The following is a 17,915-nucleotide window of genomic DNA, read 5'->3' as shown; positions in this document are numbered from 1 at the left end:
CACAGTTTTAGCATAGCTTCTCATATTATTAATACACACAACAAATTACAAAACAAAATATACTAAAATCTGTCTTTTTAGCTTCTTTTCATCATCTAATCTCACAAAAATCTGATCTTTCCTGTTTTGTAGACTAAATACAGATTAATTCCAACTGGATTTTGTTCCCTTTTCCCCCCCTCTCCATAACGACCCTAATTTGCAGTTCTGTATTTATATATATCTCCTTCTTGATTTGGAGGGTTTTCTTCTTTAGAAAGAACAGAGAAAAGGGTGTCTTTTGTTTGTGGAGTTATTTCGATATGGCAATGACGAAAACCTTATCTATGATCTCAAGAACAGGAAGAGACTTGCAGAGATACAATGATGGATGTCGTCAAGTTGTTGGGTGCGTATTAATTTTTGATTTTTTTGGTTTTATTTCAAGAAAGTTGAAATCTTTTTATGTGGGGTTGTGTTTAATTTTGAAATCAATTTCTGGGTATGTTGATCTGATTTTTCTTTAAATTTTTACCAATGGTGCAGATGCATTCCGTACAGATATAGAAAAACCAATCAATCATCTACAGTTCAGGGGACCCAAATTGATGATTTGGAATTCTTATTGATCAGCTCACAGAAGAGTTCAAAGTGGATGTTCCCTAAGGTATAATTTCAATCCAGTTTGTTTGTTTTTTGTATTTGGCTCCCTATTTAGAGTTTGGATACTATTCTTAATCATTCTTGGATTTGACATTTTTTGTTTTGTGATGAAATTACAGGGTGGTTGGGAAACTGATGAGGCATTAGAAGATGCTGCTTTAAGAGAGACTTTTGAGGAATCTGGTGTAATTGGTGATGTTGAGGTTCAGGAGTATTTAGGTACTTGGAGTTTTAAGAGCAAAAGCCAAGGGACATTTCATCAGGGGCATATGTTTCCTTTGCTTGTCACAGAAGAACTAGAAGATTGGCCTGAGAAAACTGTCCGAAAACGTCTATGGGTAAGTTGTGAATCTGCATATCTTAGCTGCTGTGATCTCGAATCACTTTGATTTGTGTAATTTGTTAGTTGGATAGTGTATCCTGATGTTATATTTGATTTTATCTTGCAGTTGAAATTTAGTGAAGCAAGAGAAGTATGTTGGCATTCCTGGATGAAGGAAGCTTTAGATGTCTTTGCCTCTAAGCTCACAAAGAGAAATAAAGACGATGAGCTTCAGACATGCCCTTTCGATGAATTGTGCTATGAACAGACAGTTGCTACTGTATCTAATTCTAACACAATGTTTTATGAAGAACCAGTAATCAGCATTGAAGCTAATGACTTGACCTGTGAGGAGGAGCTGAGAATTAGCCTTGTAGCTAAGCCTTCTCTAGGTAAGCTCATGTTCAATGAAGAAGCAAGGCGAAAGCCGTTTTTCAATGAAATTAGTAATGTAGCCAACTCAATGTTCAGTGAAGAAGCAACCATGAGCACCAAAGCCCAGAAGATGTTCAATGAAAAATTGGGAAGAATAAGCATTGCTGCTTTCAGCTAGCAAACAAATGATGGAAGAACCTCAAGACTTCTAATAACTGAGAATGAGGAACCAGGGACGCCTATCCTATAGAATTCTTGACGAGTTGGGAGCCAAGAACCAGCATTATGTAAAGGAGAAAGAAAGAACCTTGGAACGCTGTCGACAGAAATTTTGATGACTCTAAAAATGCAGGACTTGGCATTGTTACCCACAATCTGCAAAGAAAGGACAATAATCTATGGATGCATTTACAGGCAGCAGTATTTTGCACCAGAGAAAGAACTTTTCAAATCCCTGCCTGATAGGATTCTCTATATTGCCCCTTTAACCAGATAAGAAGTTTGAGTTAACCTTGCTTTAGATGATTCAAAGAGAAACTAATCCAGTTTCTCAAAGGCATAATACATACATAGGCACACAAATTCGGCCTCAATTGGCAAGTAGACAATCCAACTTTGGGAGTGGACACATGATGCTGACATGACACATAAATTTTGGATGCGTCCAGATGATTATTTCTTTAAGCTTAGTGTTCAACTGACATAGTGGAGACGAGTTGAAGTGTCTATATATGCACCCTCCTTGGAGCGTTCAGTCGAGGCCAAGTTTGAGTGTCTATCTATGTATTATACACCATTCTCAAACTCCAGCTATAGGTTATGCTTGATAGAGAGATCTTTCAGGATAGAGATATTTAGAGGTTAATCGCATAAGTTTCTAACTTCATTCTTTAATTCTTTTTTGTTGTTACAAGATGTACATATGATCATTTAGTTCTATGTAAAAGAACACCAAAATTGAACCCAAAAAAATTGTCCCTAGTTGTTGACATTACCCTGTTGATTCAATGATTGAAGTATAAATTAATGGATATGATGATCTTGACTTGTCTGAGTTCTGGACAAATTTACTACTGTTGGGATGGATAGGTGAGGAACTTGATTTTTCAGACTCATTTACCAACCATATGCTATAGTTTTATTTTAAGCTCTAGAAAAGAGACCAGTTCAACATATCATTGCCGACATGATAGAAAATAATAATGAAGCAAATTGCAGTTGACTGTATAACATAACATTACATTACAAGGAAATTGCTATGAAAGAAAGAAACATGGTTTAGAATTATTTTGTTGGAAGCATCCATGAGTCGTGGAGTGTCTTTGAGAACCATATGGTTTTGTTTAATGAAGTTATGGACATGTTTGTTGGGAGTTCACGAGGAAGACATACCCATCATGTACCAAATATCTCTTTAAAAACTCAAGATATGGTTGATGAAGTAGTGATAAAATAATCCGTCGATTGGTGTGAGGTATAAGGTATAATAATTTCGGACTTGTGTTTGGTTGGAGGTATTAGGTAGGCATTGGATTATTTATCACCATTTATATCACAGTGATGGGAAAAGTTATCGCACTATGTATATCTCAAGATAACTTGTTCCCAACCAAACGACCCTAAGAGAAATAATGGTCACTTCATGACAACTAAACTTAGTGGCATTTAGAGATATTAACTCGATTCGATTTTCAAAACTTAGTGACCTATTGAGATATTAGCTTATTTAAGTTTCGAAGTTCTAAGACATTATTGTATTTTCCTTTGTCGTTTATTATTAATTTCTTTTATAGTGACAACCATAAAGAAGAAGATAAGAATTAGTGAAGTTTTGTTCTGTTTTATCTGTTGTTTTGTGGTGTGATTGTGACCAACTTTTCTTACTAATTCGATCCAAGACATATCCACACACATGAATACGAGAGATTTGATTTTATAGTCCTTTTTTATGGTTAGTTTATTATATTTTTCACAAGAGATCAATATGATAACAAAAGCAGAAACTTCAAAACGTCTAGAGGCCCGTTTGATCACAAGTATTAGTTACCAAACGACCCCTTGATGTGTACATTTTGGTTATTAAACATGCTCATATTAGTGCAAAATCAAAGGTCCATTTGCTGTTAATGTTTTTAATTTAATTTAATAAGGGATTCATAACTTATTAAAGTAAATTAAATCTTTTAATAAGTTGCATGTCACCAGCCTAACTATAAAACAAAGTTGTCTATGTTTCATCAAAGACAAATTTGGTATTAAGACTTATCTTGATTTCTTATCTCATGTTTTTGTGTGTTCACATTAGTATCCACTTGTGGGTGCGTGACATGTTAGAATCAAGTGGACATATATTCTATTACAAAAAAGGTTTTTTTTTATTCTATAATTTCACTCTTTATAATGTACTATACTTTATATTACTTATTACTTATTAAGAAAATAGTAACATAAATTCAGATTCTATTTATGAAATTATACTCAGATATGTTGTTGTTTGTAAAGTAGGGGTGTAAATTCAGATTCTATTTATAAAATTATACTTAGGCATGTTGTTGTTTTTGAAGTAGAAACGTAAAATATAATATTCTCAAGAGTGTATATTCATTTTCACCGAAGATCTCGAGTTTGGGCTTGAATCAACAACAATAACATATCTAGTGGTCAGTGAATACTTGCACAGTAAAATCTGAAAAGGTAGTGTGTATGCAGAATTTACCTCTAGCTTAGTCTCGTGGAGTTAAATTAAAATGATCCTCTCAAATTTCTTTATTATTTCCAATAATCCCAAGTGACCAAATTGTTATTTATTCTATGCATTTGCAAAGTTTTTTTCACAAGCATCTATGGAAGAACTAACAAGAAAATGAAGGAAAAAAGAAATTTGATCATCAAAATTCAAACCAAATTAATCGTTGAATTCAAGACAAAAAAAAGTTTTATGTGTGAGAAGATTTAAATATACCCGTGAACGCTATGTGAAAGATTAAATAAACCCCTAACGTTTCTTTTAGTTTAATTAAAAAAATATTCTAAAAACCCCCCCCCCCCCCCCTCCCCCCCTCAAAAAAAAATGTGGATTCATTTATTGGGTTATATATACTTCTAATATCAAATATCAACGGTCGACTTAGGAATTTCAAATTCAAAATCTCACCCTTTCTATTAAAAAGCCTTAAAAAGAAGAAGACGAAGAAGCAAATCACCATTGAAACGCCAGAATGGGAAGACTTGGAGTGAAAACTGACTATGAAGAACTCCGAAACGCTCAAATCTTGGAAAACAAGGTCCTCCTCTCTATCAATTTGAGTGTATCTAATTTCTGTCAATGTTAATTTGTTATAAGCTGACATTCTTGGATTACAGGCGAGATTGGCCAGTCTTGGACTTCAAAAAACTGTGGCAGAACTTCGATCTATCAGATCTAAACCACAATCTGAGAAGAGAAAATACAACAAAGTTGACTACTTCTCAACCCCTTTGCGCCGATCTAGTCGATTGAAAGGCAACTCTTCCGAATTGAATTCATGCGGCACTGCGCCACTAGCGAAAAGTCTGTATTTATGTGTCTTTTCTCCTTTTTTGTTTTGGCCCCATAAGTGTGGATTTTGAAATTAGAATGTTTTCTTTTTGGAATGTTGCTTTTAGGGAAATTGGGGCTTTTTGATGAAGGAGATGATGAAGATGATATTGAGAAGAGACCAGCTAATGCACCTCTGTTGAGAGTGAAATATGGCTTAATGCTTCGTCTTACTCCGGAAGCTTTGGCTCGGCGTTGCACAAGCAAGGACAGGGGAACGTTATATGACCCTTATTTGGGTATTTGCTGTCACTTTTGCAGGTTTTGAACACGCTCTTGAATACCCTTTTGCTTATTAGTTTTTTGCCTTTTGTTTTATGAAGTGTTTTAAGTTCTGTGCATGGATGGTGTAAAAAATATTTCCATAATCGAGTCATTGTTATAATTATGAGCCGATATCCTTGTAAAAATTGTCAAGTAGCCTGCTATAACAAAGTCACCGCTATAACCATGAGAAGGGCGGATCTAGGTGGACGGTAGGGGTTCATCCGAAACCCTTGGATCGAAAAATTACACCGTATATATAAGGTCAAATTCAATGTTTATGATTATATAGACTGAAATGAACCCCCTCAACACAACTAGGATGCGTAGCTCAGTGGTCAAGAGGGTTTAGAATCTATCCAAGGTTGCAAGTTCGACACTTACTCTCTGCAGTCGCGTGCCTATACTTACTTTTAGTTTACTTAATATCATTATATATTAAGTAATCTGCTATATATGTAAGTTTACTTAAGATCATTATATATTAAGTAATCTGCTATATATGTAAGTTTACTTAAGATCATTATATATTAAGTAATCTGCTATATATGTACTGATAGTGTAGAGAATCCTTACAGTGTTAGGTATATAGATTAAAACCTTTTGTAAATCCCAGTTTCTGGTCACTCACTGTGCAGTGAATTGAGGGACTTCCCTCAAGAGTCAAGACGGCTTCTTTGTTTTCTTTTTGCTAGGATGCGTGACTTTTCCACTTGAATTTACATATAGCTTAGCTTGTCCTTACGTATCACAAAAATGCGAAGGTGTCACGCGAGGACCAATTAAAAATGATAATATGTGAATGTTAATGCAGGCAAAAGAAATTATGTGGTGAAGCAGACTGTAAGCGATGTGGTGATTCAGACATGGATCAACCTTGCTTAGGTTAGTCTTACAAATTGTTTATTGTTTTGTGGTACTTGCTAGTCTGTAAACAGATTGATGAATATAAAATTTCATATACAGGCAAGACAGATTGTTCAATTTGTCATTCTAGCCAAGGTGTTCTTTGCCGAGGTTGTCTTAAGGTTCGATATGGTGAAGGTGAGACAATAACTATGCACTTTAGATACTGAAGTTTATATGAAGTCACATGGTTTTGATCTTGAAGTCACTCATGTTGTACACACTACTCTTCACTTTATGAAATTGATTTCTGCCTTTTCACTTATGAATGTCGATTAGTACTAAATATGTGCAAATTGTACTAGAAATGGAGGATGTGAGAGCAAATAAAGAATGGATATGTCCTCATTGTACTGAAGAAAAAGGCATCAATCCATATTGGATATGTAATAGGTATGTAGTGGTTTATAAAACAGGACTAGCCGCTAGATTAGTTAAGCTCTTTTGATACTGATAACTTCATTTGTTTTTTTTCTTGGTTCATGGATTGATTTCTTGCTCATGCTTATTTACGTTTTTCTAGCTCATTGTGCCTAAAGAAGCGAAAGATGGCTCCAACTGGGATCGCCATATTCAAAGGTTTGTATGTTTGTCACTAGTTTACTTGAGGTTTTGTTTGCTCATATCTGTTGTTATATAGTGTTCTAATTTCTTGTCTTTTTGTTTTCCTTTTTTTCTCTCCTTGTTGGACAAAACAGCTAGAGAGATGGGATACAAATCAGTGGCACATCTGTTAATGGATCAGCTTCAAGAAGCAGTGAAGGGTTAATGATAAACTAATTTTAGTGCATTGTTAACTTCTTGTTGGTGCAGTAGAATTAGCTTCAGAATGTAAAAATGAATGTTATGAAGACCAATCACTGGTTGTGTAATGCAAGGATCCTCATTATGAAAGTTATAGCACCCTTTCATTTGAGGTTATATCGAAGCAAACACTTGTGGAATTACATGTTGTTATCCACAACAACGATGTCAGTTTTAAAACCACACATAAATTTTAAAAAGAATGAGATGCATGTTAAAAATGGAAACATGTTGCCCAGTTTGTGATTGGGGAATTGAATGATAACATTCCTTTGAACTTGTATTGTCTATCCTAATAATTTAGATTGGTTTGATTGATGAAAATTAAATAACACAATTGTTGGGGTTTACTACCTTGAATAAGAAACAATTTGTTCCTTTTTACGTATGTATACTTAATTTTGCCATGGAGAAGTACTTCTGGAGTGTTATGTGATAAGAAGGATACCTATCAAAATGAAAGATAAGTTATAGGGAAAAGGGTCTGAAAAATATTTTAACTTTGGTCGAAATTGCTGTTACGATACCAAACTTTATGGAGGACATTTTACTCCCTGCACTATTTAATAGTGTATTTAAAAGGTATAGATGTGCAATATTTACTGGACACGTGGACACGTTATTATTTATATTTATGCAATATTTATGATGTCCACGTGGGCATATACCTTTAAAATACACTATTAAATAGTGTAGGGGGGTAAAAGGTCATTTCCAAAGTTTGATATCGTTACTGCAATTTCGATCAAAGTTCGAATATATTTCTGATCATTTTCCCTAAGTTATATAAACAACTATAAGACTCGCTATGTTATATGGCAATGAATGTTGGATTGCTAAAATCCAAGATATCATGTTATGGAGATGCAAATGTTAAGATGGATATACGATCATACCAAATTAGACAGGATTAGAAATGATCACTTTCGTCAAAAGATGCAAGTAGCACACATTGGGAATAAAACGTGAGAAGGTCGCTTGAGACGGTTAAGACATGCTAAGTAGGGGTGGGCATAAATTTAGGAAAATCGAAAAATCGAATCAAACCGAATTAATTTGATTTTTTGCTTCGGTATCGGTGTTATTTTTTCAAAAGTTCGGTTCTTTGGTTTGGTGTTCGGTGTAAGGTTCTTAGAACTTTGGTGAATTGAAGAACCGAACTTTTATTAAAAAAAATAGAAAAATAATAATTATATAAATCTTTGTCAATGTACATAATGTAAAGGAACCCGTCTTCGTCCTTGTTTTTCTCGAGAAGTAGTTGGAGGCACAATGTTCTTGACAAAGACAAATATAGTCTTTTAGCTAGCACAATAAATGTTCCATGGAGAGACACATCATTCCTTAACAAAGTTTTAAATTTTTAAGTATCTTGTGCTTTGATTTTGTGCTATGTTATTTTTCATCCACATGGAAAAACCGAAAAAAGAGTAAAAAATCAGCTTTTGTCGAGAGTATATATAATATAATAGGACTATAGGAGTAGAAGAAAGAGGAGGGAAAATCGCCATTGAAAACCTAAAAGGCCATCAATGGGAAGGCTAAGAGTAAAACCTAACTATGAAGAACTGCGAAATGCTCGAATCTTGGAAAATCAGGTTTTTCTTCTCTCTCTCTCATTTTCTCTCAATGTTAAATTGCAAATAGTAGCTGATTTTCATGGGGTATTGTACAGGCAAGGTTTGCCAGTCTTGGACTTCAAAATATCTTGGGAGAGCTTCGAACTAAACCAGAGAAGAGAAAACACAACAAAGTGGACTACTCCTCCGCCCCTTTGCGTCGTTCCAATCGATTGAAAGGCGACTCTGCACCATCATCAAAAAGTTTGTGTTTTTATGTGTATTTACTGTATGAAAATATTTGTGTTTCTTTGTATATTGATTTTTCATGGAGATTGTGTCTTTTTGAAGAGGGAGATGATGGCACGAAGGAGCGCCTTCATCAGGAAGCTTTGGTTCAGCGTTCCAATCGATTGAGAGTGGGAGTTTGCTGTCACTCCTGCATGTATTACACTTTTGCCAAACTTTTTGCCATTGATGTTGCAACTTACAGTTTTTTATCGCTCACTGTTCGATGAATTGACTGACTGAGGTCTGAGCAAGTAAATTTTAGATATTCTGATGGCTGGCCCCTTGGCTTGCTGTTTGCTATGATCCTTTTGAGGTTGAGTTTACATTTCATTTTTAGTAACTAGCCCAACTTTAAATGGGTTGGTTGTGTTGACCTAATGGAATGAACTTGATTACCCATCAAACTATTAGATCAAAAGGGGTCATATAATACATCCCCAAACATATACATACAAAATCAAATTTGGAGAGTGGAATGAATGGACTTGAGCTAATAGTTTAAGAAGAATATATTAGTTTTCACATTTTTCAATAATCAAAATACAAAAGGAGAGGAGATTAGGTTGTGTTATGACGATGTTATTTGACGCATCTTAGTCCAACCTGTTCTGAACCAAGGAAACTTTATGCGGGTTGGATTGTGACTTTGACATTTTGACCTGCCCAAGTTTGGCCTAACTCGCACATCTATCACCATTTACCTATAAGCTTGTGCTTGTGTGCCACTGGTATTTTGTCACTCTCTTATCAGTTGAAAATGATAATTTGTGAATGCTAATGCAGGGAAAAGAAATTTTGTGATGACGAAGATTGTAAACGTTGTGGTGATTTGGACATGGATCAACCTTGTTTAGGTTGGTCATACAAAGCACTTTTCCTTTCCGTAAACTAATTTGCTGGCATACTGATGAGTCTAAAATTTCCCATACAGGCATGACGGATTGTTCAATTTGTCATTCTAGCAATGGTTTTCTTTGCCGAGAATGTCTTAAGAATCGATATGGTGAAGGTGAGGCAATAGATATGCATTTTAGAAACTAAAAGTCAAAGCATAAAGCATTTGCCCTGACTCACTAACCATTACTCTTTTGTTCTGTTTAATTTAAGGCCTAACAATGGGAATTCTGTGAAATTGATCTTTGCTTTCTCATTTATGAATGTCGATAAGTACTAATACCGTGCAAATATGTGATAGAACTGGAGGAGGTGAGAGCTAACAAAGAATGGATATGCCCTCATTGCACTGAAGAAAAAGGCATCAATCCGTATTGGTTCTGTAACCGGTACGTAGTGGTTATATAAAACAGGCCTAGGTGATTGTGAAGTCAACTTCTTTTGATATTGATACTGGCAAATTTCATTTGGCTTTTTCTTGCATATAGATCAATATCTTACTCGTGTTTTTCTAGGTTATTGTGCCTAAAGAAGCGAAAAATAGCTCTAACTGTGAACACATTTAAAGGTTTGTATGTCATCACTAGTTTCACTTGAGGTTTTTTTCGTTCGTTCGTATCTGTTGTTTTAATAGTTTGCTCTGAGAATTTGTCTAATTTCTTGTTGGATCTTTGAACAAAACAGCTAGAAAGATGGGATACAAATCAGTGGCACATATGTTAATGGATCAGCTTCAGGGAGCAGTTAAGGGTGGAGATGATAAGCTTTTTGTGCGATGATAAGAGCTACATGGGCAGTAGAATTAGCTTTTGAATGTAAAAATGGAATGTGTTGTAATGGCATGGATCCTTATGTCTAATTTATTGTCTAAAGATGTTTTTCTACCATTATTTTGTACCCGATATGGTATTCGGCTAATACAGATTTGCATTGTGTAACTGACTAGTCCATATTCACGTCTCGTTATCCTTTTACGTAAATCATTACTCCACATGTCTTTCATTTTTTTTTTAAAAACTTTAATTTGATATTAAGGTTAAATTGCTTGATTTGGCGTAAATAATACTCCTTTTGTTTCACAAAGAATGACATAGTTTGAATTGACACAGAATTTAAGAAAATAAAGAAGATTTTTGAATCTCGTGGTCTTAAATTAAAGTTATCTCAAAGGTACAAAATTGCTTTTTAATCTTGTGGTTTTAAACATGTCATATGGAAAGTTAAAATTAAAATGTTATTAAAAAAGGAATGTCATTTTTTTTTAAATAGACTAAAAAAAAAAAGATGTTATTCTTTTTGAAATGGAAGGAATAATAATAAGATAGGTATATTTATCATAAGCGAAAATGTAAACCCTTTTTGTCCCTTGGAGAGAGGTCTTTACTACCTTGCTTCTCTATTGTTCCTTCTCGGAACCAAACACCGGCCTTTAACCTCTAGATTCCGGCCGGCGATGCCGGCTATCCATAACCCTAACTGGTTCTACACTGCTTCGAATATCAATACGAATTGTTCTTTCTCGACCTTCAGCTTCCCTAAAACCCTCACATTTTCAAACTCCTTATCTCATTCTCTCAAATTCGTCTCTCCTAACCCGTTCTTCGTTAACCGGAAACGACGCGGCCTTGTGACTGTTAATGCAGCTGCAAAGTCGTCCAGCTCCGACCTATATTCAGTTCTTAATGTTAGTAGAAATGCAACGCTCCAAGAGATCAAAGCATCTTATCGCAAGCTTGCTCGCAAGGTATACTCATCTATTTGCTTATTGATTTTGGCTTTGTCATTTGTAAGTTGTTATTATTACATTATTCTCTGTCTTGTGGCAAATGCTTTTTTGCTTCGTAATCATTGTATTTACTTGGAAAACAGTATCATCCTGATATGAATAAAGGGCCTGGAGCTGAAGAAAAATTTAAGGAGATTAGTGCTGCATATGAGGTAACATCGTGCTTCCCTCCAAAAAAGTTTCATTTGTTTTTTTTGTTAGGGCATTTTATGTTGTATTGATAATATAATGAAATTTTGCATTACACTTGGCATCCTTAATTTGGTAAAAATTTAGTTTTGATCTTTTTCTTTCATTGTCTTCAATTTGACTACAAAGTGTATATTTAGGTATTATCAGATGATGAGAAAAGGTCTTCATATGACCGTTTTGGTGAGGCAGGGTTGCGAGGAGAATATGATGTGCCGGGTGGCGGTCCACAGGGGGTAAAGTACTGACCTTTGTTTATATTCTCATAATTTTCATATATATTTCAATGTTTCTTCATGATGACTGGTATCTGTCCCCACATCATTATCTGATCTCTTAGGTGGACCCTTTTGAAGTGTTTTCTGAGTATTTTGGCGAATCAAGTGCCTTTTTTGGAGGAAGCGGCGGATTGGGAGGCTTCAACTTTGATTTCAAGAATACCGGAAGGCAGAATCTTGATATTCGGTGAGTATCGAAGCTTATTTGCTTCTGAAACTATGTATATCTGTATATCTGGTCTGGGTGATATTAGGATATTTTCATGCAGAAAACATACTGTTTTGAGATGATGATTCCCATTGTAGTTGTATCTTCTCTGGGCACTTTCTGCTTACTCTCCCCCCACCCCAAAAAAGAGTATCTACCACTTCTTTATATGTAGTAACATTCGTTGCTGAGGAGAGTTGTATCCCTTATATACCGCTGGGTGAAGGTTTGTATAAGCTTCCATGGCTTCACCTGCATCAATGAAATTTAAGCAAGAAAATTGAGGAAAAGAAAATAGAATAACTTCTCCATCAACTTTGGTTTGTTTTATGCGTGAAGTAATTAAGGACGAGAGGAAAAAGTTTAATTTTATCTTCCTTTGTAGTCTGTCCTTTTCATTAACCGAATATGTGTTTGATGATTTTTCTTGTCTTTCAGTTATGACCTTGATTTGAGCTTTGAAGAGTCTATATTTGGAGGGCAGCGAGACATCGAAGTACCCTGTCTCGATGAATGTGATAGTTGTGATGGGACTGGTGCTAAATCTAGCAGATGTGTTAAAGTCTGTTCTGACTGTGGCGGAAGAGGAGGAGTGGTGAAAACACAGAAAACGCCTTTTGGAATCATGTCTCAGGTATTTTCACATACTTGCATGAGAAATTAGTAATTGTCAAATGCCATTGTAGTCATGTCTTTTGTTATTCATCTTCTTTTTATCTTACAATCTAAATTGATTTCTTGTTTGAAATGCTATTTTGTATGTGTTCTGTGTTAAATTAGGTCTTAGGCCTAACTCACACCCCAAAAGCTAGCTCAAAGGAAGGAGGATTGCCCAAGCCTTATAAGGAGTCCACCCATCTCATTAACCATCGATGTGGACTTTTGTCATTCTTTAACACCCCACCTCACGCCCAGTGCTTAGCATCTGGTGCGTGGGAAATTTTTGATTTTTGGGGGCCCCAACATCGGGTGAGACGGGCCCTGCTCTGATACCATGTTAAATTAAGTCTTATGCCTAACTCACACCCCAAAAGCTAGCTCAAAGGGAGGAGGATTGTTCAATCCTTATAAGGAGTCCACCCATCTCATTAACCACCGATGTGGACTTTTGTCATTCTTTAACATTCTGTTCCCCAACTTTTACCGCAAAATTTGCAAGCTTGTATCTTTTGTTGATTAATGGACATGATCACATGGGTGTTTTTCCTGAGGGATTCTCTGTATGAAAACTTTAGACTTTGTTCTATATACAGATTATTTGTTCTCTATGATTCCCTTTGTCCTAAAAGCATAGTCCTACTTCCTTTTTAGCTCATCCCAGAAATAGTGTCCACTTATCAAGGGAAGAAAAATCCGAAATTTCCCTTTGTCCATTTTCTTGGTCTTTTTTTTTTACTTGGCACAATCATTAAAATGATGGTTCACATCTTAAGATGATGCTTTTTTACTTAGTCTGCTTTCAAGGGTATTATGATGATGCTTGAACCTAGCCCTCTTTTGGACACAAGCATTAATACCTTTCAATGCTTGTGCCCCATATAACCATATTAAGATGATGCTTTCTTACTTGGCACAAAAGAGGGCTACTTTTTTTTAACTTTATCACCACTGGTTTGTCAATTGTCATGACAAGTTTAATATGGCCTTTGTACAATTTCCGGATTAACTCATATGAGGTTACTGTCATTCACCTATGGCAAGTAATGTACACTACTGTTTCAAGATAGTGGAGCTTTCAAAGAAATACTATTTTTCTCTGATCACTAAATGGCTTATTTATTCTGCTCAATGTTTTATTTTGTTTAAGCACAAAATAAAAGTTCTCTCTGCACATCCAACCTGTGTGTTATTTTGAACAACTTGCTGCTATCTACTATTTTAGTCTGCTGGTCCTTCTTGACTTGCTTTCTAGATGCTGATTCATGTTTTCAGGTATCTACATGCTTGAAATGTGGAGGTAATGGAAACATAATAACTGATCATTGTCGAAAATGTGGTGGCCGTGGTCAAGTACAATCAAAACGAAGTATCAAAGTGGTTGTTCCACCTGGAGTTCATGATGGAGCCACGATGCAAGTTCGAGGAGAGGGTAACATTGACAAGAAAAGGTCACCGTTCCTAGTTCATGTGATTTCATGTAGAAACTTAATGCTTTGACCAAATGTGGTCTATTCACAAGAAAATCTGCAGTATATGCAATTTGAACTTTTAGCTTAATTGAACTAATACATAGTAGTATTATGATTGTCAGTAACATGCTCCTCAGTCTAAGTACATGTTTGATTTTCCTGCTCTGCTCAAAATGTTGCCTCTGCTGCTTGTTATTAGTTATAGATATTGGTGTTATGTGGATACTTTCCTGGATGGGTATTCTCTTCTTTCTGATTTGCTGTTAGTGTTTTCTGTTTGATTCTATGTGTGAAACAAGTGCATTAGATCATGAGAATGCAGAAGATTTTGAGGAAGTCCGAGTCACAAAATGAAGCATATCCTCATTGTAGTAGATATGTAATTATTTAAGAAAAAGTAAGAAGAAGTTCAAAGGAACATGCGCTTAGGAGCTAGCTTAGTTGTTTTGTTTGTTAATATGCCCAAACTTCTTGAGGTTTTACCTCTCACCTAGGTTAGAAAGTGTGCGCAACTCAACCTTTTCTGTTCTTTCTCTTATTCTGTTTCTCTTTGCAACTTTTTATGGTTCTTTTGGGGGGTGAGTTGGGTATTCAAATGGCCTCAGAGAGATAGATGCGGAATTGCGGATATGTTTTTCTCCTTTTCACAATTATCTTCACATCTTGGCTTGGTCTTCTTTGCAGTAGTATGTCTGGTGACCTCTATTTGGTCATCCATGTTGAAGAAAAACGTGGTATTTGGAGGGATGGTCTCAACCTGTACTCAAAGTTAGATGTTGATTTTACTGAGGCCATTCTGGGGACAGTTAAGAAGGTAATAAAAGCATTGCAAAAAGAGAATTGGTTTTATCTTCTTTCAAAAAGGCACAATTTAAAGACAATTAAATTTGAATTGATTGCTAGCAACATTTTAATTCTCCTTTCGGTCGTTCCCTATATTTGTTTCCCTGCCCTCCCCTTCTCTGCCCCCAAACAACTCCCCTTAATGTCATTGTATGTTTCTTGCATTTTAATTTAGCTTTGAAGTGCTTGTTGATAGTTCCATGCAGGTATAATACCGACATTAGTTCTTAAAAGAATCACATCACCTCAATTATGACTTCCGGTGGTCTTTGTTTTCCTCATATAGACTCCTGTTTGGACTCCTACAGGTGACTACTGTAGATGGTACAAAAAATCTTCAGATTCCTCCTGGATGTCAGCCTGGAGAGAAGATTAAAATGTCAAAAATGGGAGTGCCAGACATGAATAGATCTTCAGTGAGAGGAGATCATATTTTCCTGATAAATGTTCAGATCCCGAAGAATCTCAGGTTTGAATTTGTTGGTAGAAGCTTTCAGATACATCCGGATTTCAATTTGATCAGTTTGGATTGGATAAGTTGCCACTTCTGTTTTTATGTACAAGTGCGATGAGTTTTCTTTCGTGGTCTCATTGTCTTCTCCTAAAGTTATTTGCGAAAATCTCATCAACACAATGTCTTATATGAGCCATCAATTCTTTTAAGTGATTAATCAACATAGGAACAACAATTTCGAGGTTGGCATGAAACTGCAATGTTCCCTGTGGTAAATGTGAAAAGTGGTTTAGCTTATGAGACAAAATATATACCTTAGCTTCTTCCTTAAAGGATTACATTGACTAAATTTGTCTAATCTAATCAATCAGGATTTATCTTATCTGAACAAAAAGGTATGAAAGATGTTTTAATTTGTCAACATTTCTGTTTCAAAGTCTTGAATTATCAACCTTATTTTATGAAGTAACATAGAGTCTGAGTTACACAAGGTAGTAGGGGTAAGGTCTGCGTACACCCCACCCTCCCTAGACCAACTTGTGGAATCACAGTGGGTATGTTGTTATTGTTATTGTTGTTGTTGTTGTGACAGAGTCTGAGTTTGATAATTTTCTTGAGCAGGAGTAACATAGTTTCTCATTGAGCATCTTCACTATTTTGTTGCTTTCATCTAAAATACTTCCCTGATGTGTGTCTGTTCAATAATGTGTGCTCCTTCTTCTATGTCAGTGATACAGAGCGCACCTTAGTTGAGAAGTTGGCTTCACTTAGAGCAACATCCAATCATCATTCAGTTTCATCTGGCGGTATATCTTCTTATTCTTTCTTTCTTTCTTGTAAAGACTCCGAAACCTTTGCTTGATAAGAGGAATACTTTCAGTCAAATAACCATATCACAAAACAGAAGAAAAAATTTCACTCAGAGTGTGTCAAAGGCATGACCCAAATGAATGTTATGTGAGAAACAATTATGAATACTGGTGTACGGAAGTATGCAAAGAAGTGAACATGCTAAACGAATTTTAGTACCAACAACTTCTGGTTCTAGCGAAGCCTTTAGCTCTCTCTCACATGTAATTTACTTACACCTCATCCACTCCCTTGAAAGGTAGACCTTTCTCTAAAACCCTCCCCTTAATCTTGTAGATTATTATTTTCTTCAATGAGCAATCTTGTAGATAAAACAGTGATGAATTATCAGAAGGAATTATGACTGGCAAGCTTGAATCAGTGTGGTCTACCATTTGAACCTGAAAATAGGGAACCATGCTAGATTGAATCCTCTAGAAATAATGTCAAATGTGCATCAAGAAGCAAACTAGCCTCATTTCTTTAACACTCAAGTATACAATGTGCCAAAGCATGCCATCAACCCTTGCCTTTTATGTCGTTAGATGCATTTAAGTTGCCAAAGTAATTTAGTTCTAGTATGTCACATTACACAATGTTTATTAGTTTCTTTATTCTTTACCTTTTAATTTTATCTAAAGGGATACCAAGAAATAATCTGGATGGGGATGTTGCTTCTGCAGGTCAAAGGGGAGGTGTTGCACGTTTGTGGAAACCGATCAAAGACTTTCTGAGGTGCATTATGTGCTGCAATCATCTCATTTTAAGATTATGAAATGCCAACTTATTTTTGAAAATTTAATTAGTTTTTCCTTATTACTCTGCTGATCTCATATTTATGAATCGACATACATGAAAAGAAAGAAGAAAACATAAAAGCAACTAGATGAGAATCAAGTTCAGTTGAAGCTATCGAAACTTAAGAAGGAATATCAAAATCTATTCCACTAGAGTTTTATGGAATATTTTGCATACCGAAAATTTACCCTTGTCTGTATTTTTATGTTCATTTGTCCACTTTGTAGGAGTGGACTATCTGGTAGAAAATTTGCATCAATTAGCTCAGAGACGACAGCTTTACGGAGTTTAAACAGACCGTTACCGAGTTTTCCGCTAATTACATCACTTTCTGCTGTTCTACTTGGAACATGTATTTTAGCCTTTGTGAAAGTTTGTTACAGTAAAATTTTACTGCAGAAACGATTAGTAAAACCAAATTTTGTTCTTCACAAGGAAATTAAAGAGCAATAGTTGCGATATCGTGCTGCTTAACTCATGCAGTACATGTATGTTTGCTTATCCCTGTGTCACTATGTCCTGTCCATTTCTTACCCTTTTTTTTCCTTTTATACTAATCAAGGATTATGATGTGTTTAACCAATAACTAATTAATTAGTTTTCCTAATCTAGGATTTTGTTCTAGTGGACAGTACATAAAAAGGGGTTCTATGTATTATGTGCACTGGATGGTGTGGCCGACAGTGAATAGAAACAAAAGCTGCGGTTCCAACTCAAAAAAAATAGTATAACCTTACTGTAAAGTTC

The 17,915-nt window shown here is 35.4% G+C and overlaps 4 protein-coding genes across 6 annotated transcripts; all 4 read left to right on the top strand.

The window, feature by feature from the left end:
* Nucleotides 1–2,384, top strand: LOC125858433 (nudix hydrolase 18, mitochondrial-like). Of its 2 annotated transcripts, XM_049538219.1 has the most exons (5): nt 1–388; nt 526–646; nt 762–980; nt 1,092–1,356; nt 1,436–2,384. In XM_049538219.1, exons 1-5 carry the CDS (start codon nt 303–305, stop codon nt 1,450–1,452), a joined length of 708 nt encoding a protein of 235 aa, XP_049394176.1. In that variant the 5' UTR covers nt 1–302; the 3' UTR covers nt 1,453–2,384. The 2 variants fall into 2 exon arrangements, with proteins under 2 accessions (XP_049394176.1, XP_049394175.1); XM_049538218.1 differs by having other exon boundaries at nt 2–388; nt 1,092–2,384.
* A 2,093-nt stretch (nt 2,385–4,477) lies between these two features.
* Nucleotides 4,478–7,030, top strand: LOC125858434 (uncharacterized). Its single transcript, XM_049538220.1, has 8 exons — nt 4,478–4,623; nt 4,703–4,889; nt 4,985–5,177; nt 5,995–6,065; nt 6,147–6,224; nt 6,392–6,479; nt 6,610–6,665; nt 6,785–7,030. The coding sequence occupies exons 1-8, from the start codon at nt 4,558–4,560 to the stop codon at nt 6,853–6,855; spliced, it is 810 nt and encodes a 269-aa protein (XP_049394177.1). The 5' UTR covers nt 4,478–4,557; the 3' UTR covers nt 6,856–7,030.
* Nucleotides 7,031–8,320: 1,290 nt separating this feature from the next.
* On the top strand, nt 8,321–10,594 carry LOC125858436 (uncharacterized). Of its 2 annotated transcripts, XM_049538222.1 has the most exons (9): nt 8,321–8,337; nt 8,371–8,488; nt 8,566–8,713; nt 8,801–8,894; nt 9,524–9,594; nt 9,672–9,749; nt 9,936–10,023; nt 10,150–10,202; nt 10,319–10,591. In XM_049538222.1, the coding sequence occupies exons 2-9, from the start codon at nt 8,423–8,425 to the stop codon at nt 10,411–10,413; spliced, it is 693 nt and encodes a 230-aa protein (XP_049394179.1). In that variant the 5' UTR covers nt 8,321–8,337; nt 8,371–8,422; the 3' UTR covers nt 10,414–10,591. The 2 variants fall into 2 exon arrangements, with proteins under 2 accessions (XP_049394179.1, XP_049394180.1); XM_049538223.1 differs by lacking the exon at nt 9,672–9,749 and having other exon boundaries at nt 10,319–10,594.
* A 393-nt stretch (nt 10,595–10,987) lies between these two features.
* LOC125858425 (uncharacterized) lies at nt 10,988–17,669 on the top strand. The gene is made up of 11 exons (XM_049538199.1): nt 10,988–11,378; nt 11,504–11,572; nt 11,750–11,845; nt 11,950–12,074; nt 12,534–12,729; nt 14,028–14,203; nt 14,909–15,038; nt 15,376–15,536; nt 16,251–16,327; nt 17,054–17,105; nt 17,396–17,669. Exons 1-11 carry the CDS (start codon nt 11,088–11,090, stop codon nt 17,619–17,621), a joined length of 1,599 nt encoding a protein of 532 aa, XP_049394156.1. The 5' UTR covers nt 10,988–11,087; the 3' UTR covers nt 17,622–17,669.
* Nucleotides 17,670–17,915: the final 246 nt, after the last annotated feature.

Source organism: Solanum stenotomum, chromosome 3 (assembly GCF_019186545.1).
Source record: "Solanum stenotomum isolate F172 chromosome 3, ASM1918654v1, whole genome shotgun sequence".
NCBI lineage: Eukaryota > Viridiplantae > Streptophyta > Magnoliopsida > Solanales > Solanaceae > Solanum > Solanum stenotomum.
The sequence above is the reverse complement of the archived record's forward strand: the minus strand, read 5'-3'. Positions and strand labels throughout refer to the sequence as shown.

What these genes read in the sequence shown, in the direction of transcription:
- LOC125858433 (XM_049538218.1), top strand. Translation starts at nt 303, where the DNA reads ATGGCAATGACGAAAACCTTATCTATGATCTCAAGAACAGGAAGAGAC. An exon ending in GGATGTCGTCAAGTTGTTGG is followed by an intron (nt 389 to 525) that starts GTGCGTATTAAT and finishes CCAATGGTGCAG; the next exon opens with ATGCATTCCGTACAGATATA. An exon ending in CAAAGTGGATGTTCCCTAAG is followed by an intron (nt 647 to 761) that starts GTATAATTTCAA and finishes ATGAAATTACAG; the next exon opens with GGTGGTTGGGAAACTGATGA.
- LOC125858434 (XM_049538220.1), top strand. Translation starts at nt 4,558, where the DNA reads ATGGGAAGACTTGGAGTGAAAACTGACTATGAAGAACTCCGAAACGCT. An exon ending in CACTGCGCCACTAGCGAAAA is followed by an intron (nt 4,890 to 4,984) that starts GTCTGTATTTAT and finishes TGTTGCTTTTAG; the next exon opens with GGAAATTGGGGCTTTTTGAT. An exon ending in CATGGATCAACCTTGCTTAG is followed by an intron (nt 6,066 to 6,146) that starts GTTAGTCTTACA and finishes TTTCATATACAG; the next exon opens with GCAAGACAGATTGTTCAATT.
- LOC125858425 (XM_049538199.1), top strand. Translation starts at nt 11,088, where the DNA reads ATGCCGGCTATCCATAACCCTAACTGGTTCTACACTGCTTCGAATATC. An exon ending in CTTTTGGAATCATGTCTCAG is followed by an intron (nt 12,730 to 14,027) that starts GTATTTTCACAT and finishes TCATGTTTTCAG; the next exon opens with GTATCTACATGCTTGAAATG. An exon ending in TTCTGGGGACAGTTAAGAAG is followed by an intron (nt 15,039 to 15,375) that starts GTAATAAAAGCA and finishes GGACTCCTACAG; the next exon opens with GTGACTACTGTAGATGGTAC.
- LOC125858436 (XM_049538222.1), top strand. Translation starts at nt 8,423, where the DNA reads ATGGGAAGGCTAAGAGTAAAACCTAACTATGAAGAACTGCGAAATGCT. An exon ending in GTTTGCTGTCACTCCTGCAT is followed by an intron (nt 8,895 to 9,523) that starts GTATTACACTTT and finishes ATGCTAATGCAG; the next exon opens with GGAAAAGAAATTTTGTGATG. An exon ending in CATGGATCAACCTTGTTTAG is followed by an intron (nt 9,595 to 9,671) that starts GTTGGTCATACA and finishes TTTCCCATACAG; the next exon opens with GCATGACGGATTGTTCAATT.